Source organism: Periophthalmus magnuspinnatus, chromosome 17 (assembly GCF_009829125.3).
Source record: "Periophthalmus magnuspinnatus isolate fPerMag1 chromosome 17, fPerMag1.2.pri, whole genome shotgun sequence".
NCBI lineage: Eukaryota > Metazoa > Chordata > Actinopteri > Gobiiformes > Gobiidae > Periophthalmus > Periophthalmus magnuspinnatus.
The window spans coordinates 21,672,598-21,698,857 of NC_047142.1; the positions used below are offsets into that span (position 1 = coordinate 21,672,598).

At 37.5% G+C, this 26,260-nt stretch overlaps 3 protein-coding genes across 3 annotated transcripts in view; 2 read left to right on the forward strand and 1 right to left on the reverse strand.

Moving 5' to 3' along the window:
- Positions 1-3,752, reverse strand: part of LOC117384776 (nucleoprotein TPR-like) — a 15,154-nt gene extending 11,402 nt beyond the window's left edge. Inside the window, exons 1-13 of the mRNA XM_055228250.1 lie at positions 3,471-3,752; positions 3,083-3,187; positions 2,935-3,005; positions 2,755-2,845; positions 2,411-2,679; positions 2,232-2,324; positions 2,058-2,138; positions 1,881-1,968; positions 1,659-1,796; positions 1,492-1,586; positions 1,220-1,417; positions 837-944; positions 264-472 (exon numbers count right to left, since the gene is read on the reverse strand). Coding sequence (XP_055084225.1) covers positions 264-472; positions 837-944; positions 1,220-1,417; positions 1,492-1,586; positions 1,659-1,796; positions 1,881-1,968; positions 2,058-2,138; positions 2,232-2,324; positions 2,411-2,679; positions 2,755-2,845; positions 2,935-3,005; positions 3,083-3,187; positions 3,471-3,621 — 1,697 coding nt within the window. The 5' untranslated portion in view covers positions 3,622-3,752. The remainder of the gene's footprint in view (positions 1-263; positions 473-836; positions 945-1,219; positions 1,418-1,491; positions 1,587-1,658; positions 1,797-1,880; positions 1,969-2,057; positions 2,139-2,231; positions 2,325-2,410; positions 2,680-2,754; positions 2,846-2,934; positions 3,006-3,082; positions 3,188-3,470) is intronic.
- Positions 3,753-4,157: 405 nt separating this feature from the next.
- Positions 4,158-8,169, forward strand: odr4 (odr-4 GPCR localization factor homolog). The gene is made up of 14 exons (XM_033982236.2): positions 4,158-4,273; positions 4,517-4,620; positions 4,692-4,799; positions 4,892-4,984; positions 5,075-5,181; positions 5,263-5,299; positions 5,462-5,605; positions 5,677-5,772; positions 5,879-5,926; positions 6,066-6,185; positions 6,256-6,352; positions 7,127-7,339; positions 7,893-7,946; positions 8,069-8,169. The coding sequence occupies exons 2-14, from the start codon at positions 4,522-4,524 to the stop codon at positions 8,137-8,139; spliced, it is 1,287 nt and encodes a 428-aa protein (XP_033838127.1). The 5' UTR covers positions 4,158-4,273; positions 4,517-4,521; the 3' UTR covers positions 8,140-8,169.
- A 975-nt stretch (positions 8,170-9,144) lies between these two features.
- On the forward strand, positions 9,145-23,429 carry dpydb (dihydropyrimidine dehydrogenase b). Its single transcript, XM_033982018.2, has 26 exons — positions 9,145-9,233; positions 9,344-9,489; positions 10,678-10,788; positions 10,896-10,978; positions 11,093-11,180; positions 11,260-11,421; positions 11,722-11,918; positions 12,132-12,213; positions 12,305-12,392; positions 12,492-12,599; positions 14,159-14,328; positions 14,715-14,925; positions 15,582-15,766; positions 16,217-16,432; positions 16,906-17,070; positions 17,147-17,215; positions 17,900-17,983; positions 18,084-18,204; positions 18,311-18,430; positions 18,687-18,829; positions 18,921-18,975; positions 19,117-19,238; positions 22,079-22,228; positions 22,490-22,552; positions 22,630-22,707; positions 22,866-23,429. The coding sequence occupies exons 2-26, from the start codon at positions 9,460-9,462 to the stop codon at positions 23,028-23,030; spliced, it is 3,066 nt and encodes a 1,021-aa protein (XP_033837909.1). The 5' UTR covers positions 9,145-9,233; positions 9,344-9,459; the 3' UTR covers positions 23,031-23,429.
- The last annotated feature ends 2,831 nt before the right edge of the window (positions 23,430-26,260 follow it).

The following is a 26,260-nucleotide window of genomic DNA, read 5'->3' on the forward strand; positions in this document are numbered from 1 at the left end:
CAAAAGGAATTAGAGAGAATTTGCAGTTTTCAGATTTTATGAAATATCCTAAAGGTGAATGCACACATGTTGAATCTGATCATTTCTAAGATTAAGCAGACCCAATTCAACTAAATGTATTACAACAAAAATCTACATTTTAACAATATTCATTTCAGCTGCCTCATCTATATTAAATAATATAAATCTATAGAATGTTATGATATACTGTAATCTGAAACACAGCAATAGGCTCCTACAGTGTGAAAATGGCTAATATCTACCGTTCTGATGTTACACTGGTCTGCTTCTTGTTCTTCTCATCCTCTAGTTCTTTCAGTCTTTTCAGCAAGTTTTGGTTTTGCTGTTGAAGGTCCTGGATGCTACGGAAAGACACTTGTTGTGACCTGCTCTCCTCCATAGCAGAGCTGCCTTCGTTTTTGATCATGGGATTTTGACGTGCTTCTTCCAGCTCCATAAGAAGAGTACACACCTGGAAAGGCAAAAATCAAAGAGTGTTAAATAAAGCATTTAGGTCTTAGTTTACATACACAATCTGAATGTTTTAAAATGAGTTAAGACGGTAATGGGGAAATAACTAAAAATTTAAAAGCATTCAAATCACTGTTCAGATCCAGTAGCGTTACAAAGTATTCAGCCAAATGTCTTGCTCTAAATCTTTAAGGTGCACTGTGCACATTTTCTGTTGGATGTTCACCTACTGCTCATCTCTCTTGCTTATTGCTTTTAATGACACATCCATGAAAAGAAGCAGGTGGTGTACCCTCACCCAGCAAAGTTACCAAGTGCACTTTTAATGAAATTATACATATATAAAAGTTAAAAGTGAGTTTTACCTGTGCAGATGTGTCATCAAGTTGCCTTTCTGTTCTATTCTTCTCCCTTTCAAGGACATCACATCTTTGTTTTGACTCATCTTTCTCTTTCTGTAGACTATAGATCTCCTGTTAAAATAAACTCGTCATCAGTTGTAAATAAATTTGAAACCAAAAGTTTTCATACACTATATTAAAAGACACATATGCTTTTTTTCCTCAGTCTGACATGAAATCAGACTAAACTTTTCCTGTTTTAGTTCAATTAGGATTAACAAAATTATTTCTATTTGAGCCAGAATAATGAGAGAAGGATTTTTAAGTACATGTTTCATTATTTTCTTTAACATTATCCATTTATTTACAATTGATATAACAGTATCTATATATATATTAAGACAGACCGAGCGAGCTTGCTCCAGTTTGTTACAGAGGGAAGCCATGGACCGCTGCATGCTTTCATACTCCTCCCTCTGTCGTTTTAGGACTGGTGCTTTAGATTCAATCTCCTGAACTATCTCATCCAAGACTCTGTTGACTCTCCTGGTTTCCTGCTTCTCGAGCTGCAGCTGAGTCTGACACTCTGCATATGCATTATACAGCTAAAAATAGAGAAAATAGAGTCCATGTTAATTTATAATCAGATAGAAGGTATTATCGTTATTTTGAATCTTACATCAAAAAACTTCATGCCAGGTTTGACAATAGCAGCAATGGCAGCTGCTGAGGGACACATAGCATCTAACTGCTCCTCCGTTAATGACTGTGCACCTGAAAGAAAAGAGCTGAACTGTGTAAGATTAAGACATAATGACATTAACATAATGAGGGTATTCTTCTTACAGCAGTGTTTTCCAGCAGCCTTCACTGATACATTCTCCAGCTCCTTTTCCATTTTCTTGATCTTCTCTCTGAGTTCAGCATCAAGCCGTGTCTTTTGTTCCTCCGTCTCTGAGACTTTCTTTTCCAGGACTTTATTGGCTGCCATGATAATTATTATATTATAAGAATAAAGAATAATACAAACAAAATTTGTTGAATGTTTTTCACATATTTCCACATTACCTTCTCCTGTCTCTTGCATCATCTTACTGAGGCCCTCTACAGCTCTGTTCAATTCTTTGTTCTTTGCTTCCATGTCAGATGCTGCACTCTACAGATATAATGAATCATTATAAATGTTTCCTAAATTAATAAGTAATAAACAACCTTTGTAACTAAATATGTTCGATAGAGACTGACCTTGTACAGTGAAGACAATTTAATATGTGCATTAAGTTCATTGCGATATTTCTCCTCCATGGCACACTGTTCCTCTTTCGCCTAAAAGGAAAATTAACTACAATTAGAATATTTTCAATCTTTTTTAATACAAATATGTACAACTGGCTTGAAGATATGGAGCCAGTCGATTACCTTTTTCAGTTTGTTGTTGAGGTCTTCTGCTCTCTTGGTCTGACTTTCACTGGTATTCTTTAGGGAGGTCAACTGGATTTCCAATCTGGACACCTAAAATATAATAATTACATAATATGAATAGAAATGACTGTAGTACCACAAAATTACAGTGTATTCCTATTGAAAAAATGCTTTACATCTTCCTTGCATGTCTGCAGACTTGATTGTAGCTCCACTATTTGTTTGCCTTTCTCTCGGTTAGTCTCTAGTAGCTCGTTGGTCTTTGCTTTCAGTTCAGACGTGAGCCAGTCAATCTTCTGTTGAAGCAGCTCTTTCTCCTGCGCCATGTGTTTCTCCCGGTGCTGTAAAGAGGCCTCAGATGACTGAATATTATCCAGTTTCAACTGCAGATCCATCTTCACTTTGTTTGTCTCAACCAGCTTCTCATTCAGTCGTGTCAAATCCTCTGCACAAATATATCATCACAAATTGGAGCTAGATATAGATTTGTTGATTGTTATTTAATGTTTTCCATCATTACCATTCAGGTTCTCCACCTCCTGCGTCCTCTTCTCCAGCAACCGAGCCAATTCCTTTTTTTCTGCTTCAATTTCATGTTTTGTTTTGGTCTGCTGTATCAAAGGAAGATTTGTTTTATTATTATGAATTTATAAAAAAAAACAACAACATGTTTATCAGATAGTTGTAAAGTAATGTCTACCTGCTGTGGCTGAGATGATTTTTCATCTGTTGACTCTCCCTCTATTCCCTTCAAAGTGCTCAGCTCTTCATCTGGACAAATGAACAGTCCATCAGTGACAGACAAACACAATACAGAATCATTGCAGCACCGAGTGGGTAAATCGTACTTAGTTTTTTGTTTTCCTCTTTCACAGTTTGTAGGTCCTTTGTGGATGTAAAGAACTGCTCCTGAGTTTCTGCAAGCCTCCTTTCAATGTCAAAATACTGCTGCTCTGTGAACGCAAGAATAGTCACATTTTAAAGATGTAATTGGTTGTCATCTGGCCATCAAATGAATGCGTGAGTATGAGTAACAAGTAATTTACATGGTATTTTTTATGGCGTTCAAGGTAGTAATTAAGAAGTTAGCCTAAATGAGAAGGCTAACACGAGGACACCTTATTGAATCACATATTCAACTGACAACCTTAAAAATATCCTAGTGCTAAAATCAAAATGTCAACTAGTCAAAAACATCTCTTATATGTCTAATCTGGGAGTTTGAATGGGACCTACCACTGTCAGCTTTGAGTCTCTCCCGCTCGGTCTTCAGCGCCTCGTTAGCATTTTGGAGCTGCGTAACAAACCTCTCCAGTTTGTTTTGAATGCCTTTGGGAAGTTTGTTCAGCTCCGTCCGCTCCAAAGCCTGTAGCAGGACGGTCGCCATCTCCACCAAAGTCCCACAGCACCCAAAACACGAGGAAATTCAGAACAAACTTTACAAATTTAGTTGTTGTGCATGACCCGCTAAGGATAGAAACGTGTAAAATCGCGCGAGACGAGGACCGGAAGTGTAATGTATTCCTTCAGCATAAACTCTCTTTAGAAGAAAAACAAATACTGATAAAGTGGCATATGTGGACATTCATAAAAGATTGCGTATGGGTATTTGAACAATACCCGGTCATCTGGCTAGAAAACGTTGGCATTTATTATGAAGATGATTGCAATAAAATGAAATGAAGGAGTTAATGTAACAAAGGCTGAGTTTTACAAATCCAAGACAGTGGTCGAGTTTATAATAGTTAGGTACAAAGAGCATAAAGACAGACTGAAAATGGTTAACACTTGATTCAAAATTATCACAGGACGTCATTCTATTCAGGATATTAACAAAAATGTAACATTTTACCGCTAGCTTGATTGACTTACGTAAAATACATGCGACGGAAATACCTGGACGCGCAAAGCATGCAGGTAAATGTAGTTTTCATGCTTTGATGACGAACCACCACGGTGTAATACCAGCTGGCATGGACCAAAAACTATTTGAAGGATTATAGTGAATTTTTCGTCGTAGTCAGTATTTTAAGACAAAGGTAAGCCTTCTGAAAACACATTTCATGTACTGGTGTGAGCCTGACTGGATGTTACAGTTGCGTAAAATTGCTATATTAAAGCTTTTACTTTGAATAATTCATACCACACTAACAGTGAGGGAAATAACTTCTACACGTTTTATTGCAATGTTTTACTGGACTTTTAGCATTATTTGCACACGATTATGGCATACTGATCTGAACAATGAGCTTGTTTCCACTGGCTACTGTCTTTCTATCTAGAAAACATGGGTCGTGGGTACATTGTTGAAGAGGCTGTGGAGAGTTACCTGTCTCAGTTATGTGAAGTAAAATCCACTACCACCACAGGCTTGCTTATTGGACAGGTAACCATCATTGTCACTGTGTCATAATACTATAATGTATGATTTATAATTAATAACATTATTTATTGCAGAGTTCAGCTCAGAGGGATTATATTGTTATGGCTTCAAGAACACCTCCAAAGGAAGATTCACCTGGAAACTCTTTGGATAAAGATTGGGTTACAGAGCATGCCCGCCAGGTAGATAAAATGAATAATATCGTATGCTTAACAGCACTATACAAAACTTAACTTAACATGTGATGTAATTTTCATTTTTTGATGGTTCATAGGTGTCCCGGATGCTGCCTGGTGGTTTGTTTGTTTTGGGAGTTTTTATAATAACTGAAGTTGATGCCAAAGACATACAAGCAACTCTGCGACAGGTAAACAATTGTTGTTAGCCTTCAAAATGTCATAGTCTCTGTCTTTAAATTAAAGTAAAATTATTATTGTTCTCTTTTATTTGTGCCTAGCTGGTATTTTCTGTTGAAAACCTAATCTCTTCCGAGCGATTCTGGAGTCCAGCAGATGACGATGTTACAGATTGTGTGACGTTACACATCAACTCCAAAACAAGAAAGTATCCTTTTCTACAACATTATTGCTTGTTTTTGTGAAGGACTCTTTGGACATAATGCAGTTTCTTAACCTAATTCAACAGAACTGTTTGCAGAACCTTTGATATTAAGGACCCAAAGGTTAGTAAAGTCAATATTAAATTGAGGTCGATGTTTTGGGTTTAGTCATCTGAATTCCTGAGCTTAATCACAGATGCATAGTAGAAAAACAATAGTCCTCCTTAGAAAGATAATTGTGTTTCTCAATGGGCTAATGTCTCTTGTATTCATACTGTGTTTCAGAGTATGGCAAAACCTGCTGATTGGAAGTATCAGTCTGCAGTGTGTTCATCATGGGTCACTGTGTCCTGTTGTTTAAATGTCAATATCTATTTCCCACTACCAACTGGTCCAAACACCCCAGAAAAAATTGAGAAATGCATTAAGGTTTGAATGCATGTAGACCACATTATAAATAATGTTCAATGCAGGTATTTCTAAAGATGTTTTTGTTTTAGGATGAACTTAAGATCTGGGCACAGCAAATAGAGAGTGGAGTGTGTTTGCTTGATGGTAAAAAGGTTCCAGATGATGTTGAACTCACCACAGGACAGGTGAGATTTAAATTATTTAGAAAATATTTCAGATTGTGGAGCTAAAAATGCTAATAGCTGCTATTATTAATGACTCATTTTTAACTTTTGTCCCATTTGTTTGTAGAGGAGGAATGCAAAGCAAGCATACACAGTTCAATTGTTAATTTCCCCGGTAAGAATGTTTACACTATAGTTTGAATAGTTTTGTTGTTGTTTTTATCAACTACTTTGTTTTAACACAAATGCCTGCATATTTTATTTGGGTTCATGTCACAATTGCATTATACGTAGCTGTGTCTTTTTGAGTCCAGTGTGAACAGCAGTTTAGTGATGTGGTGCAGAAGTGCGGAGGCAGTGTGTCCATCAAGGGAGCTGTCCACTGTCGAGCTTATGTGCACGGCAACAAACCAAAGGCCAAACTAGCTGAGAGGGTAAATAACCTTATGTATAGTTTGATAATAAACTATTTGATGCTTATGTTGAATACTTTATTTATTCCAGCTGTTAAAGAGGGATATTATTTCTATGGTGGCCACAAGGGTTCACATGCTTCTGGAGGAGCTTATGACAGCAGAGGGGCGAAACAACAACTTTGCAGGTATTATCACACAGGTCTTAACACTGCAGACAGGGTCATGGTCATGGGTGTGTGAGGTCAGCCAAACCATGAGATGGGAGTTAGACTTCTGTAAATACCTACATAATTTTTACCTATTCTTGACAGAGTTACTTCAATTTATGTTACAATACTGAAATACTTTCACCTAAAATGTTGGTAGTTGGTTAGTGTAAAAAATACCTCAAAGTCAGGACTAAACCCAGAAGTAAACCTGCATTAAACTAGAACTAATACAGGACCAAAACAAGTCTACATAGGGACTACCAGAACCAAAATGCACCAAACATTTGGTAGTTTAGGCAAAACAAAATACTTGTTGTATTAGCACAGTTTAAAGTCATTGGATTTATATAGCGCCTTTTATGAGACCTAAAGCACTTTACGGCGCATCATTCAATTACTTCACACTGGTGGTAAGCTGCTATTGTAGTCACGGCTGCCCTGGGACACTCTGACAGCGAGGATGCCAATCTGCACCATCTCCGGCCCCTCCGACCACCACCAATACTTGCGCACACCGCATTCAGTAGTGTGCCTTGCCTAAGGACACAACAACAGTTTTTGCCACTGTTGCCCCAGCCAAATGCTAACCAGGCCTGGCCTCGCTTAGCCTCTGAGATCTGATGAGATCAGGCTTTGACAAGCCGGTATGGTCACTGTATTTAATACATCATAGTTAATAAATCATGGGAACTGTTGGCAATTTTAGTTTTTAACTGTGTGATTGATAACATGTTTTTTTCTTCCGTTTAGTTGAACTCTCCATCCCCAGACGTATCTTCTGCCCAGTAAAGGGGAGGGGTCCAGTTTCTGTTTGTGATTATCAGTTCAGTGATGAAGGACCCTTGGAGGCCACTGAGCGACTGAAGGAGATGCTGGACCTTGATGCAGCAGAAGAAGACATTGACACAACTCAAGAGATCACACCTGAAAATATTAACACAGAAACTATAGAAAGCAAAGCAGGTAGGTAATAAAGCACATTATATTACTGTGCTACATTCGCACACACCAAAGTTTTGTGTAACTGTTATTGTGAGATGATTTTTTTTTAAGTATTTACCATTATTGTCACAATGATCAAACAACCAATAAAGAATTAACTTTGTCTAATGTCTATTAACTTGAATGAATGAATTAACTTTGTCTAATGTCTATTGTCTAGTATAGTAGAGTAAAATCATATGAAATTTACCAAAGAGTTTATATTTGTATACATATTAGCATGTTTATATGTTTTTTGCATAAATAATTACACCTGCTACTGTATACTTTTATATCGCTTCTTAAATAAAAAAAAATCTTCATCTACAGGTATGCAAACATCACAGCTAGCAAACATCACATCTACTCATGTAATTTTATTGCTATCATTTAAAAGTTCACTTTAACTGCTCTTGATAAAATCCCCTGTAAAGGTGTTTAGTGTGTTTAAGTTTACTAGTGTCTGGCTTAGACTTTGAACATCCGTGTTTCAACAGTACAATGACACCACAATATCAAATATTTTTGCTTACAGAAATTATTGAGGAAAAGGTTGAAGACCCTGCACCTCAGAGGAACAACTACATTGGTAAAATACATTATATTCACAAAACCAGCCAAAATGAAAAAAGGGGTTAACTTTCAGTGCTAAAACATAATCCATTGCCAGCTTTAATTTTATTATTTATTGGGTTTTTTGTGTTTTTTTAGGTGTTGTCATGGCCTCTGCAGTCGCCTTACTCGCCACTGCTGCCTCACTTCTGTACCTCACTGATGTTTAACACACCGTCCACAATAAAGTAAAACTAAATTACTTAATTGCATTTCAATAATTTGAGTCAAACCCATAGTCTTCTCTCTTTGAGAAATGTACAAATATTACTAAACCTTAACTGAGCCAGAAAAGATTTTTTGTCACTCTGCAATCATGAGTTCAAATTAAATACTCGCATAGAAAATCTTTGAATTTGAGTCAAGTATATTTAGACATCTAATATTTTGAGTATTTGCATTCATCAGACAAAAAACTAAAGTTATATAGACATAAAATAATCACTTTTCTAACAAACCTAATCTTATAGGGTCAAAATTGGTGCCCAGATACTATTTGAAAATAACGTGTGGCAAAATTTGACCTTTTAACAATAGTTTAAGAACGGCCTTAATCTAAGCTAATCAGAACAATTATAAGAGCGCATAGAAAATTATGTGTTTACTGTCTGAGAAAATAGCAGAGTTTTTTTTTATTTTTTTTTTAATTTGCATTGTAGTAGCCTGGCCACATGATGTTGCACTCTGCGGAAGGTATGAAAACAAGCTAAACACCGGTCTGGAAAAAGAGTCTAAAATATATTTGTATTGTATTATATATATATTTGTATTATCAAATATTGAGCAATTTCCTTATCAACATTTAGCAGAACAATTTTAGAATCGCGACAAAATTCATCAGAAGAATGAGTCTAAATTCATAGGGACATAAAGTAACTGAATGTTATCTACTACCAACTATTATCATATTATTGATTTGTCTTATACGGACTTGCACTGACAGACTCGTTATTCTGAGAAATGTCAGCACATGCTTTTAACTTCTGGAGATGGAGTTTGGACCGAGCAGATTACTATTGCCACTGTTTGGTTAGCTGAAGCAGAAACCTTGAACCTGGGCAGAGCTTTAAACTTTGACTCGTGCACCAGAAGAAAGCAAGTGTTTGTTGTCGTTCCTTGTTAGCCCTTGTTGCACCATCGGAGGGAGCACGATTGCACATCGAGTGTACCACGGACTCTTGAAAGATAATCAACAAGGCTGCATGACTTTCAGTTGTGTCTTGGACTTGTTTAATGTCTGAATCGTAGTGTGCGTCCCTTAGATGTAAGTATTCTTGTGTGTGTTTGAGTGATATTATATGAAGAGCTTATAGTTATATTTTGACAGTGGCTTGTGCAGCTTTACAGTTTTTGTGTGTAACTTTCACTTTCAAGTCGCATTAGTTGCAGCAGCTTTTGAGGCGAGGCGTTGTCCATCTGTCCTCAAACCCAAAAGACACTGAAGAAAGCAGAGAAAATAATTTGTCAAAACGGATCAACAAATAGGCATCATGTTGAGCAAAGATCTCCCAGATATTGAGGTATTCCTGTCTTTTTTATGTTGTCATGTCACTTACATTTTACACTTAAATTTATACGTAGTACATAATACTATAGATAAATGTTTTAGTCTGGCAGATAAATTACTTAACCTTATACTTGGGTTTTTATTGTTAGTTATATTACTATTTAACAGTGCATGGATGTAGAAATGTTTGAAATATATTGGCAATTGTCTCATCAACTATAGTTTAAGTAATTTTATACATTCACTATTGATATTAATTTTGATATTAGCTCAATACCAACTTCAATTTCCTTCAGCAATTAACTTGAAAATTAAAACTGCTGTACAATACAACTGCTTTTCTTTGTGACCAAACACGACCACTATGAAATAATCGAAACTTTGATTAAAGAGCAACATTAATTTAGCTTTTTGTTCTGCCCAGACCAAGTTACATTATGTGGCCTGTTGTAACCTCTTATAGTTATGTAACAGGCCATTGGTGGTTAAGTATGGGAAACATGTTCATTGTAGAGGGATACTGGTTGACATGGAGCAATTGGAAAACTCATTCAACTTGTTGACATCTTTGGGCAAACAGATTATCAAAAGAATTGTGAACTTTATCTTTAATGACTCAGGGCTTTAATGGACACGTGCATATTCAGTCTTTCCAAGTGAAGAGTTGCATAGAGTCAGGTGCTGGGCATTGACCTGGCTGCACTCTTTATCATTGTGACCATGTAATTAGTATACTTTGGGTTGGGTTTGGTGCATCGTGTGTCACTCAAGGTTGATTAAACTGACAATTTTTTTTTATTTATACATAATCATAGTAAATGGTTTACAAATTAAAATTATAAAATTATAAAACAAATAAAAAGTAAGCATTAAACAAGGAGCCTTGCATTATACAGTGCACAACACATGGCTCCAAGTTGTTTAATGATCGTATACCTCAGCTTCAAATTGAAATGATGATGGTTGCGGAGCAGTGATTCAGAATACAGAGTGTTGTCAGACTACTTGTGCCTCAGGCAGTGAATATAGCACTGTTTGGACACTCAAGTATGTTTCACAATCACATTTCAAGAAAACAAAACAATGATGTAAAAATATCAAGCAACAGCAAGTTGGAACAAGAGGGAAAGTGCAAATGATGCAGGTTGGCATACACTCTGGCATTGCTCTGTGCCCCTAAAATATTACATTTATTATTTAGAGCATCCTGGCTCTTAACCCCCGGGTGAAAAGTCATGCTCAGATCATGTCTACAGCCAACAAGAAGAGAGAGAAGAAACACTGGAAAAGAAACCAGGACAGGACCTGTGATGTGAGTCTGCCAATATACCAACTCTTGATATAGACATAGATATGGCTATAGATATGGATATAGATATAGAGTAATCAAATCTAATATGAATAAACTGTCTTTTTTAGTCCTGTGTAAAGTTAGAAAACAACTTTGATGACATCAAACACACAACACTGAGTGAACGTGGGGCTCTACGAGAAGCACTCAGGTATAAATAAAAATAAATTTGCTCCTTATGTTATAGTGGTCATTGTTGGGAAATAAGAAAGCACTATTTCAAGCAAGAAACATTTAACTTATTTCTACACAAATCTGTGCTCAGGTGTCTAAAATGTGCTGATGCCCCTTGTCAGAAGAGCTGCCCCACAAACCTGGACATCAAATCCTTTATAACAAGTATTTCCAACAAGGTAAACCTCCATTTCAATAGTAAGGCTTCTCCTATTAAAGTTCCCCTCAAAATGGCTGTATGTGTCTTGTATTTATCAGAACTACTATGGAGCAGCGAAGGCCATCCTGTCAGACAACCCACTGGGCCTCACTTGTGGGATGGTGTGTCCCACATCAGAGCTGTGTGTCGGGGGGTGCAACCTTTATGCTTCTGAGGAGGGGCCCATCAACATCGGGGGGCTGCAGCAGTTTGCTACGGAGGTACGATAAATAAGTGTTATTCAAAGGATGTAATTTGAAAATTTGAACCAAGATTTCTATAACCAGTTTTCTCAAAGTTAAATATTTTGTTTCTCTAATTTTGCTGCACCCTATTCTGTTTTACCTTCTATATATTATTTATTGACAGACACGATGAACATAGTAAGATTATTGGCCAAAAAAAAAAGTTTAAAAATCCAGCCCCCGGATAAGCAGAAGAAAATGGAAATGAATAAAAACAAAGGGTAGCAAGAAACTTTAACATTAGTAACTGGTATATAAAATTAGCTGTTTCCTTAGGTGTTCAGTAAAATGGGCATACCTCAGATCAGGAACCCTGAGCTTCCTCCTGCCGATGAAATGCCTGAGTCATACCACGCTCCGATCGCTCTGATTGGCTGCGGCCCAGCGTCAGTCAGCTGTGCTTCCTTCTTGGCCCGCCTTGGATATGACAACATCACTATATTTGAAAAACAGAAGTACACTGGGGGGCTGAGGTATGGGATTTGTATTAGAAGGCTTTTTAGTTTAGTGCCACTTTACAGTTTTATTTGGTTGATTTCTCCCTGCATATTCATTTACACTTTTACTATTACTTAACATTCTTCAGTACACATCTCCTATAATGCATAAAGGATTAATTTAAGAACTTACTTTATAATTTCAAACAAGTAAGATTAAATTATTATTATTTGGTCTTTTCCCATCAGCACATCAGAAATCCCTCAGTTTAGACTTCCTTTTGAGGCGGTTCAGTTTGAAATTAATCTGATGAAAGACCTCGGAGTTAAGGTGTGTACATCTATTTAAAGCATTTCTGCAGAAGTGTATGCCTATAAACCTAATTTATTGCTAAAATTATTACTATGTTCATGTTGTGTAGGTTTTGTGTGAGAGGGGGCTTGGTATTGGTGGAATGAATCTGACATCTTTGAAGGAAGAAGGATACAAGGCTGTATTTATTGGGATTGGTAAGTCTAGATAAAATCAATAATAATAGATAAAATCAATAATACACATTTATTATCAAATATATACCAGTAAATACATTATTGTGTGTGTGTCTATAGGTCTTCCTCAAGCCAACCGAGCTAAAATCTTCCAGGGTCTAACAATAGAACAAGGTTTCTTTACGTCTAAGGACTTCCTGCCGATGGTGGCCAGAGGCAGCAAGAAAGGTACAGTCAAACACACCCAAGACTTTATGTCATATCAGTAGCAATATAAGGACTACACACAAGTCAGATTTGTGAGCTTTGCCTTGTATTTTGACTTGAATTCGCCGCATAGATGAAATAGTTAAATGCCAAATTTATTGAAAAGTCAACTATAAATATAGATTACACCCACTGATTAAGTGTGAGGGGGCTAATTGGTAGTAGAAATAATAAGGTACAACTGTATGGTCTGTTTTTGCTTTTGGATATTTCTTATAAAAATACTTAATACTCAGAACTAGCTCTTGCCCCCTTTCTAGCAGCATACATCATGGTATTACTGTATTTTGGAAATTGGAAAATATGTCTCAAATAAAATGTTCCTGATCTCTGGGGTGCCCCAAGGGTCAATCCTGTTGTTCAATCTGTACATGCAATCATGTGTCCTATCACAATTATGCAGATGGCACTCAGATCTATGTCTCACTGGCAGCAGGTGAATATGGACCAGTGGATTCACTCTGCCACTGCATCCAACAGATCAGTGTGTGGATGCAAAACAGCTTTCTCCAGCTATACTCAGACAAGACTGAAGTCATAGTCTTTGGCTCACAGAAACATAGAGAAAGTGTCAATAGTCACCTCCAGTCTCTCTCTTTAAAACCTTCAGATCATGCTAAAAATCTAGGGGTAACAGTGGGTTCAGACTTGAACAGCCACATCAAATCAATAACATGCAGCTTTTTACCATCTAAAAACATAGCAAAAATCAAAGATATACTGTCAAAACCAGACGTGGAGAGACTTATCCATGCATTTGTCTCCAGTAGGTTAGACTACTGTAACGGCCTGCTCACTGGCTTCACCAAACAGCGTTAAGACAGCTGCAGTACATCCAGAACGCTGCTGCTCGGGTCCTGACTAGAACCAGGAAGTACGAGCACATAAGTCCTGTGATCAGGTCTCTGTACTGGCTGCACTGTCTCTCTATGGCCTAGTCCCAAAGTACATCTCTGACATGTTAGTGTCATATGAACCATCTCACACTCAGGGATTTCAGGGACTGGCCTCTTGCTGATGCCCAGAGTCAAGACTAAACATGGGAAATCAGCGTTTCATTTTTATGCACCTAAAACCTGAAACAGTCTTCCTGAAGATGCAAGATAGGCCTCTACTTTTACTTTGATGTTTAAATCCTAGCTCAAAACAGGTCTGTTTAGTTGTGCATATGACTGAAAGGTTTTTATTCTGCACTTTTCTCCTTTAATGTAAATTTTATGATGATTATTTCTGATTATTTATGTTTTGATTTGTTGTATTGTGATTTTAATGTCTTTCTTATTCTATAAATTACATAGTCTGTGAATTACCTTGTGTACAAATTGTGCTATACAAATAAACTTGCCTTATCTTACCTATTTGAAGCAGCATCTCACAACATGAGAGAATGGGCTGAAATTAACCATTGGCTTTAGATAGGCAGTACTTGTATGTGTAATCACTCAGTCATCCAGATAGGAAAAAAATGTTTTTGGTATGTTTGTTAAATAACAGATTTTAGTTTTTGTTCACATTTGCAGGTATGTGCCAGTGCCACTCCTCACTGCCTGACTTGAGAGGAGTGGTGATAGTTTTGGGAGCTGGAGACACTGCCTTTGACTGTGCTACCTCTGCTCTGCGCTGTGGGGCTCGCAGAGTCTACGTTGTATTCAGGAAAGGATTCACCAACATCAGGGCTGTGCCAGAAGAGGTATAAGCCATGTTGTATTTTTTATGTTTTTGCCTGCCAAGGGGCTACGGATGAAAACTAGCTTTGTAGCTAAAATTCGGCATATTTACATCTGTTCTATACTGATGTTCATTGATGTGCATTGTCCCCATCAAATAAATAAATAAATAAAGCCTGAAGTAGAACTATACAGAATATATACTAATAATATAATGGATGGAATCTGTGGTTTTGGCATTTGAAACCCATGGATAGTGATGGTGATGAAGTTGTTATCCTTTGTAAGACCTAGAATTGCACAGCAAAGCATACCAAGTATACCGAAACAAATTCAGATCTTCAACACTGCCAAACTAGCCATTATCGAAATGCTAGAAAAACATTAACATTAGAAAACATTTTTTCAGATGGAGTTAGCCAAAGAGGAGCAGTGTGAGTTCCTGCCATTCCTGTCTCCTCATGAGGTGATCATAAAGAATGGGCGAGTGGCGGGGCTTCAGTTCTGCCGCACAGAGCAGAGGGAGGATGGACAGTGGATTGAGGATGAGGAGCAAGTCGTCAGGCTGAAGGCCGACTACGTCATCAGCGCGTTTGGCTCCGTGCTGGATGACCCAAAAGGTACAGGATACCAAGACATCATATTAAACACTACTATGTGATTGGGTCTGCCACCTGCTGGTATCTATGGAAATCTTATGGCAATGTTTGGACTATTCTACAGCGTATAGGAATAAATGTATCCGTGTATAAATATATTAAATTACAGGTGCTAAAAAAAACCTACTTCAAAAACATGCGTTTTACTTTGAGTGGGTCCGCCTCTCCTGAGGTTTGGCCTGTGACTTGGCCACGTGGTGTCATCTGCTTCTCTTCATCGAGATAGATATTGCCATGTTCTGGGAAATTCCGGGCAAAGCAATAAGATGTCCACAAATAGATGGCAAACCCTCTACTGAAAAAGTTCCATCATGCAGATGGGAATGGGCACTGACAACTACGGTCTATTACTATTACTTTTAAAATTTTTATCAGTGATGTGCTCCTTATTCTAAAACGTCAATAAACTAAAATCTCTAGACATTGACTATTTTTATATAGGCTATTCTTGCTTTAAAGTCTTACAGTGGTTATTTTACTTTTGTTTCTTTACTGGGTACTTGCACATTGAGCCACAAAATTGTACTGTACACTTGATTGCATATTTTCCTTTCTTATTGCTGCTATTACAATACAAAACATTATTTCAACCATTATGATTGTTGTTTTCTGTGCAGTGGTGGAGGCCATGTTCCCTGTGAAGCTTAATCGCTGGGGCACTCCGGACATAAACACAGAGACAATGCAAACTTCGGAGCCCTGGGTTTTTGCTGGGGGAGACATCGCTGGTTTGGCAAACACCACCGTGGAGTCGACCAATGACGGCAAACAAGCCTCCTGGCACATACACCGATACATACAGGTAAAGCGATTAACACATTGAAGGGAATTTATGCTAACAATGAGTAAGAATAATATACATGGTTTCTGGTTGGGATCTGCCACTTGCTTGTCTAAATTGACATAGATAATATAATGCCAGAAAGGTGTATATAATGTATAATTTTAAGACACATGACGTGTACTGCATAGGTAAAAACACAAGACTGTAACATGTTAGACATTGTACAAAGATGTACTGCAGATCATAAAGTAAAGTAAAGATCAGCAGACTATAAAGTAATAAATGCATTATATTCTGTGTTAATATTTCTATTTTTTAGTATTTTTACAGTCTATACTTAATAATGCACAGTCTGCTAAGAATGAATAAAGTTTTAAACCTGTGTACCCAAATATGAAATACGGTTTTATAGTTCACTGCTGTATGCCTTTGTTTTGACATAATGATCTTAAAAATTTTACATTACAGTCATTGTATGAGCAGACCATTGATACAGTCCCAAAGCTGCCACTGTTCTACAGTTCAATTGACTTGGTGGACATCAGTGTTGACGTTTGTGGGATAAGGTTCCCAAATCCATTCGGTCTCGCCTCTGCCCCTCCCACCACAAGTACAGCCATGATCCGCAGAGCCTTTGAACAGGGCTGGGGGTTTGCTCTCACCAAAACCTTTGGACTGGACAAGGTACTCCCCAGTCCCCTGTCACTTATATTAATTATTAATTAATTCCTGGGAGGCAGAGGGTTCACTTGGTTACTGTTTTGCCATTTCACATAATGTACAAATACACAAATTTGAATCATGTTTCTTGAATTGTTAATACAGGTAAATGCAGGTGTTAAAGAGATACCATTGCACAACGATCTTAAAAGATCTAGCAGAGAATTTGCTAGTTTGGGGATGACAATCTAGCTAGCAAGTGAATTGCAAATAGTATTTCAAATCATTATATGTTGATAACATGATAACAGGGCAAATCATTTGTTAAATGGTGACTTGGAAGAAAAAGCTTATATTTTCAATCCAGAAAGCTATCAAAATTAAATCTAGAATGTGAAAATCTTAAATGCATGCAATATAATGGAATTTACATGAACTAATTGATACAGTCCTAAACCTATTTTTAAAAACCTGACTGTCCAAATTCTCATCATCAGGACTTGGTGACCAATGTGTCTCCGCGTATTGTTCGTGGGACCACCTCAGGCCATCTGTTTGGCCCAGGACAGGGGTCATTTCTCAACATTGAACTCATTAGTGAAAAAACTGCTGCCTACTGGTGTCAATCTGTCGCTGAGCTAAAGAAAGACTTCCCAAAAAATGTATGTCTGAAGTTTAAATTAAATTTGTATTGCCATCTTTCACATAATAGTAAATTACTTTTTGCTTAACATTCAGGTGGTGATTTCCAGTATAATGTGTAGTTACAACAAAGAAGACTGGACTGAGCTTGCAATAATGGCAGAGGTGAGTATAAAATAGTGCAATGGTAAATGTTTCTTGTTAGTTTAATTCTCAGTGCAGCACAATGAATAGTTTACACAAAGTTATAGCAAACGAAAAATATAAAATCTGTCAACTGGACAAAATGTTGCAGGAGTGAAGACATTTCACTGCTCATCCAAGTTCTTGTCAGATTCCTAGTGAACACTGCCTTATATCTATCTGAAGGAAGGAGCTAACAACACTGAAACTCAAAACACCTATTGTTTACAGTTTATGTTTGTAGGCTAGGTCTATTGTGCTACCTTAAGTGTTTACTGTGCCTGAGTCCTACTTTGCATAGTCATTCAAGCCTCTAATAAGTGATTTCACACCTATTAGCATCTTGGCTAGCCCTATTGTTTTCTTTGTTTTGCTGTGGGTCTGAGGATGGAGTTATAGATGGGAGATGTTTGAGGCCCCCATTCCTGTTCAGTGTCGTTAGCTCCCCCCTTTTTCCAGTTGACATTGACATGATTTTATATTTTTCTTTTGCTATGGATCAGATCTGGATGACTGAGGGATTACACAAATACACAAAGTTATATTTTAAAGCATTTATTGTAGTTGACTTTTCGGATATAAGTATAAAATAAATTTGGTTTTATATGCTAAATTGTCCTTTAAAGAATCTTTTTTAAATATCAAACTGTTATTTCTGATGTTTAGAAATCAGGAGCAGATGCTTTGGAACTAAACCTGTCTTGTCCACATGGAATGGGTGAGCGAGGCATGGGACTGGCTTGTGGACAGGTATATATCTAAAAAATACATCTGAAATAAATAATAATAATAATATATTTTTTTTTAATGGCAATATTTTGTATGTGTATGTTTATTTGCATTTCATTAGGACCCAGTGTTGGTGCGTAATATCTGCCGCTGGGTGCGTGCTGCCACTACAATCCCGTTCTTTGCAAAACTCACGCCAAATGTCACCAATATTGTAGACATTGCCAAAGCAGCCCATGAAGGTCGTGCAAATAACATAATGCTTAGATAAATACCTCTTTTTTATATATGGTTGCTTAGATAAATACCTCTTTTTATATATATGGTTGTTTTTATTAATATTTTCAGGAGGTGCGGATGGAGTAACAGCCACCAACACAGTCTCAGGAATGATGGATTTAAAACCTGATGGTTCCCCTTGGCCTGGAGTCGGAGTGGGAAAACGAACTACGTATGGAGGCATGTCTGGTAAGAAATGATATATATATTTATTTATTTATTTATTTATTTTTTATTGAACTATTAATCTTACTGGAAAATTATATTGTTAAGGCAGCAAGTACAAGTTCATATTGCAAAGTAACATAATATTTATCTTGTCCCATTTTATTACATAGGATATATCATATTACCACCTGCAGCCATATTGGTTCTAGTTTCTAAAGAAAACAAATGTAAACTCAAGAACTGCCCACAGTATCAAGTATTTTTTTTATATGTGCAGGTAATGCCATCAGGCCAATTGCCCTGCGAGCAGTGTCCGCCATTGCCAAAGCACTTCCTGGATTCCCCATTTTGGCAACAGGAGGCATAGATTCAGCAGACACAGGGCTGCAGTTCCTTCACGCTGGTGCGTCAGTTTTACAGGTGAAAATGGCTCTTCTATTATTTTCAAACATGGTAAAAAGATATTGTATCTTATTATTTATTTACACATCCTCTTTTATTAAATGATCAGGTCTGCAGTGCTGTTCAAAACCAAGACTTCACAGTGATTGAAGATTATTGTGTTGGTAAATCACTATTTGTCCTATGCCTATGATCAGCTTTATACAACAAAGCAACCCAAAGCAAGGAGCGCATTCAGCTTTCTGATTAGATGTCATGCTAATTTAATAGTGATATACTGATAATATAGTGGTTCCTGTGTGCAGGTCTGAAGGCCTTGTTGTACCTGAAGAGTCTCGAGCTGAAAAACTGGGTTGGTCAGTCTCCTCCAATTGAGAAACATCAGAAAGGAAAACCAGTGCCCCGACTGGAAGAATTAGTGGGAAAGGTAAACAGACAAAAATACAGAAATTAAAATGCAAAAAATGTATAGTTTAAAATATGCATGATGTTTCCTACGTCTGAAGAGTGCAGATGCAAACCTTACTTTCTCCTGCTGCTTCCTTCTTTACTTTGCTTTTTAATCATTTTACCTCTTCCAGTGCTGGAAAATTTGTCTACTTATGATTTTCTTTTAAGTAAACAAAGACTTTTAAACCATTTTTACATTTTTTAACAAAGTATCTGACAAGTCAGCAACAAGTCTGGGGGAAGAAACCAAATAAATTCTTTCTGTGAAGGCTGTCGAAACTATCTACAACAAATTAAAGAGCTACAAGCATGAATATTTGCTTTAGAATCTGAAAAAGATTCTTCACCAAACGCTGCCTGTGACTTCCAGCGGTAAGCAGCCCACAGTTAGTTTCAGAAAAGAGGATGAAAAAATTGCTACTTTCAACTTAAACCTGGGTGATACTGTGTCTTTTCCAAAACTTTGCAAAGACAAAATGCCAAGCCAATACAACAAGTCATGAAAGACAAGGCTAATATAGATACATCACCCAAAATACAGCTTACAAACAGATTTTTACCACTGTCACAGATTGATGTTAAAATACAACCAAAGCAACAGCAATGAAGATAGGCAACATTTGGCACAGATAGGCGATCTGTGGCAAACGTCAAGGTCAGAGATACACTGCTGTTAGGAGACGGTTCTATCAGAGATATGAACCACAGAGGGATCCAAACATGCTCCTATCCCAGTTACACGGTTTCTGAGTTTACAAAAGTAATGCCAAAAGTTTTGTCGACATACCGAGGAGTTCAACGGCTGATTGTGCATGTGGGTGCAGTTCATACCAGAACAGAACAAACTGAAATCTTGAAAAGGGATTAATTATTGGAGGAGGTTGATAAAGTGGAGGTTGAAACATTCATCAGTTCAGTGGACCTCTTCCAAATATAGACAGAAGAAAGATGAACAAATTCACGTGGCTGTTTCTAACCACATGCTGACGGATAACCTCTTCCCCGCTCTGAGGCATCAGCCTGGACAGGATCCTGGGCAGCCAGTGAGGGAAAAGAGAAATGAGAGAAGCAATCCTGCTGCGTCAGCCAGAGACCAAGCTGCTGTGTCAGTACCACCAGCAGCACTACAACTACCACAACCACCTCCTAGAGCGAAGGAGGCATCACCAGCAGCACAAACAGCCTCAGCAGAGGTTTCAGTCCTAGCAGCACCCCCATCACCTCTCCTGGGTCCACTTTGCTGCATCTACTCCCTCTAGTGACTCTTCACTCTCTTTTTCCTCCCCACCTTCACCCATGGTCCTTCCCAACCATCTAGAAAGCCTCATCAGATCAGGAATTAAGATGGCTCCCTAAACACCTAATATAACACAATCAAGAGTTCTGGCATCAACTATGGAGAACTCTTGCCCTTCCCTCCCACCTATCTGGTCCCTCATCTGGTCCCTCACCCAAACTCCCCAATACTCATTCAAAAGGAGTAAATATTTCAGATGTCATTGTGGTGGATGTTGTTCTGTCTGATCATTTCTGTGTCTTCTTTGACCTAACTGTTGTTCCCAAATAAGCAGCTGGTACTGCAGTTGTTCAAAGGAGGCACATACAATAACACAGGTGTACTGTTCATGGAAATGATACACTTGCTTATTTGTTGAACTCTGCGCCTTTGAGTGTTTTGAATGTTCTGGACACAATTGCCCCAATGATGGTTAAAATAGTTCAACATAAATAGAAAGCACCATGAAGGAATGATGACTTGGTCTGAGCACAGAAAAGGGAGTGCCAGAAGGCTGTGGGAATGGTGCAAGTCAAAACTCCAGGTTCATTATGAGATTTACAGAGAAAAGATGTACATGGACAAGGAAAGTTGCTGTAACAAGTCTTGTGCCCTGTTTGCAACAGTAAACAGATTAACAAACCCTCTAGCTCCACTGCCGTTAGAACTAATTTACACATCTAAGTGCAATGAGTTTGCAGAATCCTTTAATGACAAGGTTCAATCAGTTTCAATTCCAATTCAAATATTCACACCTTCAAATCAAGCTAGAAATCTAGAGGTAATAATGAGAGTCTGACATGAACTTTTACAGCCACATTAAATCAATAGCATCCGCAACTTTTTACCATCTAAAAAACATTGCAAAAATCAAAGGTATATTGTCAAAACCAGACTTGGAGAGACTTATCCATGCATTTGTCTCCAGTAGGTTAGATTACTGTAACGGCCTGCTCACTGGCCTCACCAAACAAGCATTAAGACAGCTGCAGTACATCTAGAACGCTGCTGCTTGGGTCCTGACTAGAACCAGGAAGTACGAGCACATAAGTCCTGTGATCAGGTCTCTGCACTGGCTTCCTGTTGCTTAGAGAATAGACTTTAAAGCAGCTCTGCTTATGCACAAGTCTCCCCATGGCCTAGTACCAAAGTACATCTCTGACATGTTAGTGCCATATGAACCATCTCACACTCTGAGGACTTCAGGGACCGGCCTCCTGCTGGTGCCCAGAGTCAGGACTAAACATGGGGAATCAGAGTTCCAGTTTTATGCAGCTAAAACCTGGAGCAGTCCTCCTGAAGATGTGACAGGCCTCTACTTTGACAATGTTTAAATCCAGGCTCAAAACAGTTCTGTTTAGCGGTGCATATGACTGAAAGGTTTTATTCTGTACTCTTCTCTTTATGTTAATTTTCTGATGATTATTTGTAATTATTTAGATTTGTTTTATTGTGATTTTAATGTCTTCATTCTATAAATCACTTTGAAATACTTGTACAAATTGTGCTATGCAAATAACTTACCTTAATTATGTGTGCAGAGTCTCCCCAGCTTTGGGCCTTACCTCACACAGAGGAATGAAGTGATTGCAGACTACAAAAAGAAGCTCAGAGAAGCAGGTGAAGTTGATGTAACAGAGATCAACATTCACAGTGTCAAGTCGCCCAAGAAACCTGTACCTGCGGTGAAGGTGGGAAACTTCATAGCATTAACCCAGAATTTATTATATATAAGACCCTAAATTAGATATAATTTGATCATTTGAGCTTGAAAATATACATTCTGCAGCCCCCGCTTTGTCTGAATATTTCTTTTGATTGATTCTTTATCTTGCACCTATATGCATGTTATAGTTGGTTGACCTAAATTACATATGTTTGAAAGGGACTATCATTATTATTATTATTATTTCAAGTACTAACCTAAAGTAATTTTGCTTTCATACGTGTAGGATGTGATAGCCCGAGCATTGCGTCACATTGGAGCTTACCAGGAACTTGACAACACTGAGCAGGTAAATGTATCCATGGACACCTGAATAAAACAAGAATAAAGACGTATATCATTGTAACTTACAATGTTTTTATTCAGGTTGTAGCACTCATAGATGAAGAGATGTGCATCAACTGTGGCAAATGTTATATGACTTGCAATGATTCAGGCTATCAGGTACAACTATATTATTATATTACTATTATAATGCAGAGAAATATACAAATTAAGTATTCACATAATTTGTATTTCTACAAATACGGTATACATATTGTAGAAATATTAAGTATACTTAATCACCCTTGTTATTTATTACTTCATTCTTCTTTCTTCAGGCTATTAAATTTGATTCAGAGACTCACCTCCCATATGTGACCGACAGCTGCACTGGGTGTACTCTGTGCTTTAGTGTGTGTCCAATCATAGACTGCATCAAAATGGTGACGAGAACAACGCCCTATGCTCCAAAGAGAGGAATTCCTATTAATCCTGTCTGCTAAGACTGCTGTCTGCTGAGACTAAGAACCAGACTAACAATATGTACCATTTCCAAGCTATAACTGAACAGCTTACAAGAGCATATCCATAACAGAAAATAGCTGGTTTAAAAAATGTTTTCACTAATATAAGTCTATTATAAAAGTAGCCTGTCTATAGTGTATCAGTTAATTGATGTGAGTATTCCTCTAGGCCTATGGCAAAAAATAAAATGAAGTTAGTTTCAGCTAATTCAAATGCCTCAAACCCAACCTGCAGTGTTGCTTACTCTCTCACAATAACATTTCACTATAGACTGTAGTTATAGTTGTGCCATATTTAATTTTCTATTTGTATCATGCCTATCTGATTACTAATTTACTAATTTGTATTTAAAATAAACAAAATTATATTGCAAGCTATCTGGTTGTATTTGTTTTCCTCTTGAATGATTGAGTGTATATATATATATATATATATATATATATATATATATATATATATATATATATATTTTTTTTTTTTTTTTTTTTTTTTTTTTTAAACAATAACACCTGTTGCTGTTTGTTGGCAATAGACACCAAACACAGCCATGATCGATTTGATGATTTGCTTGGAGTTTTCATTTTAAATGCACTGAACACCACGGCAGCAAAGGTGTGATCATTTGTTCACGTACTGTTTAGAAAATTCCGTTTAAGTCTATTCAAATGATGCGTCTGAAGCTGTGCGCCAGTCTGCAATCTTCTGGTAGGCTAATGTACCAGGCTAACTTAGGCATGTGTGTATGTCAATAATTAATAATTTTATCGTATCAATATCAGTTAGTAATTTATTAGGTTATGTAGATCGCAGTCGTCTACTACCATGCGCTAGTGGCGCAATGCGCACCAATCCGCACTGGATGGTGCCATTTAACCGTCACTCGAAGCTTTGGTCTTACGCACGGAAAATAAGTTTTGCTGTACATACTGTTCATCTGAGAGATTTAGTTTTTCAAATTTAAAACTCGAGAAATTGAACTGTAATAATAATAATGTTCATTGATTTCAGATTTTAAAAAAATAGTTTTGCTTCGTCTCTGTCAGCTCAAATGGCCCGCCATAGTGAACGTCTTATTTCACTTGGATACTATGATGAAGGGGAGAAGCCCAGGGTGTCATATAAAGAAAACTTAAAAAGGTATTGCCATTCTTGTATTTGATCAATTGATGTAGACAAATAATAACCTATATATTGTATTTAGAATTTTTCAAAGGAGGAGGAGATCTCAGTTTGTCAGTCCTGACAGACCCTATACTGAACCAGCAGTAGATGACACTAGATGCCAAACTCGCTCATCTCCTTCTGTCACAATGCCAAATACATCTCAAAATGCTTTTGAGTGGTTTGCCTGTTCTGACCTGTCAAACACTTCAATTGCCGATGGATGGGAAGCTTCTTTGGATCTGTATACTCCATCTTTCTTGATCATGGATGAAGCCAGAGACCCACCTGTTGCAGCCGTTGATACAAAAGAACCACAAGTGGCTTATGATGATGATGATCGGCAAACCCTTAAAAAATGTAATGTATTTTAAGTATTTTTGCAATATATGTATTTCTCCGAACATTAAAATATGATTTATTATTGCAGTTTTGCTGAGGTACATTTCCATGTCTCTTCTGGTCATCCTGCTGTGTTTTGCTGCGTCCCGTAATGGAGGAAGAGACCATAGTGACTTTGAGGCTTTGAAAGAGGTCCAAACTAACTTAAAGCAACTACAAGAAGAGCTGGTTCGACTGAGGAGTAAGCTGTTACCAAAAGGACTTTCTATGCCCAACTTTGCATTGGAGTCACAGGGTAAGCATATATAGACCTAACTGTCTCTCTATGCTTAATAATTACATATAATTAATAATTAAACACTTAATACTATTTCGTACGCAAAAAAATGTTTACATAACATAGGCAAAAAGGAGCAATTGCATGAAAGCAGGCTATTGGTAACTCCTTGTTTATTCAATAGCTTTTAATGTTTTACTGATTTATAATGGAGGAGCATTTTAGGCCAAGCCTCACATTAGACTATGGTATTGTAATATCCTAATATTTCCTGAACTATGTCTTCTTTTGCAGGGGCACGTGTCCTACATGCTTTTCCATCAGAAAGCTACCGTTCTCCATCTCTGCCTCCGTTAATGATGGTTTTAGGCGTGCCAATTTTGTATCCACTCTACTCACCCAGAACCGTCATTCAGGTGTATAAGATCTACTAACTAGCCTATCTATAAGGATTGCCCTTTTTCCCTTGTCCACGCCCACAATTACTGTAATTCTTGTTGCTTATTTGCAATTTTGTATGGTATTCGCCTTATGAAATATGAAATACATTGCACAGGATTTTGTGGCATATCGGGAAAAGCGTCAATTCTGGTAAAGAAAGTGCCCCAAAATAATCTTCCATCACATTGTCCTCAGAAAGCTAGAATCTGTCCCGCTCTGACTAACTAAACGTTGCATTTTTTTAATTTGGTTTACCATTCCTTTTCTTTGTCCCACTACAGGGCCACACAGAGTCGCTTGTTCCTGGTCGGTGCTGGTCTTTCGCCGGACAGCAGGGACATCTCTTCATATCCCTCTCACAGCCCGTCGCCGTGTCCCATGTGACTCTGGGGCACATCTCCAGAGAGCACGCCCCCTATAGGTTCATGCACAGTGCTCCAGAGCGTTTCACTGTCTCAGTGAGTAGAGTAGAGTAGAGTAGAATGGAATTAAAATACAGTGAAGTGATGTATGATACATTAAAAAAAAATGTATTTCTCATTTCAGGGTTTTTTGTCTGAAAATGGAGAGGGAACACACTTAGGGGCTTTTGAATATGATCCAGAAGGAGAGTCTTTTCAGACCTTTGAACTTCCTGTGAGAACAAAAGTGTTTTTATCACTTGAATCCAACAACTGCATGGTGGTTTAAGCCTTTTAAATGTTCTTTTCTCTTTCTGCAGCATCCCCTACAGACTTATAGATATGTAATGCTGGAAATTCTGAGCAACTGGGGGCACCCAGAGTACACCTGTGTGTATTCTTTTAAGGTGCATGGAAAAATAAATATATAATAAAAATACTTATAAATAAAACATTGAAAAGTTGGGATAGTGCTAATAATAATAATGTTTGGATTGTCCCAATATTCAAAACTAATTGTAGACCTATGTAATAAAAAAAGGCTTTTGAGTTGTAAAATCTACAACCCAAAAATTGCCTTGTGTGG

Bases quoted from the DNA above. Each gene is read 5' to 3' on its own strand.
- dpydb (XM_033982018.2), top strand. From the start codon at position 9,460: ATGTTGAGCAAAGATCTCCCAGATATTGAG. The intron at 12,393-12,491 runs GTAAGTCTAGAT...GTGTGTCTATAG, and splicing joins GGCTGTATTTATTGGGATTG to GTCTTCCTCAAGCCAACCGA. The intron at 22,708-22,865 runs GTACAACTATAT...TTCTTTCTTCAG, and splicing joins GCAATGATTCAGGCTATCAG to GCTATTAAATTTGATTCAGA.
- odr4 (XM_033982236.2), top strand. From the start codon at position 4,522: ATGGGTCGTGGGTACATTGTTGAAGAGGCTGTGGAGAGTTACCTGTCT. The intron at 4,985-5,074 runs GTAAACAATTGT...ATTTGTGCCTAG, and splicing joins TACAAGCAACTCTGCGACAG to CTGGTATTTTCTGTTGAAAA. The intron at 7,947-8,068 runs GTAAAATACATT...GTGTTTTTTTAG, and splicing joins TCAGAGGAACAACTACATTG to GTGTTGTCATGGCCTCTGCA.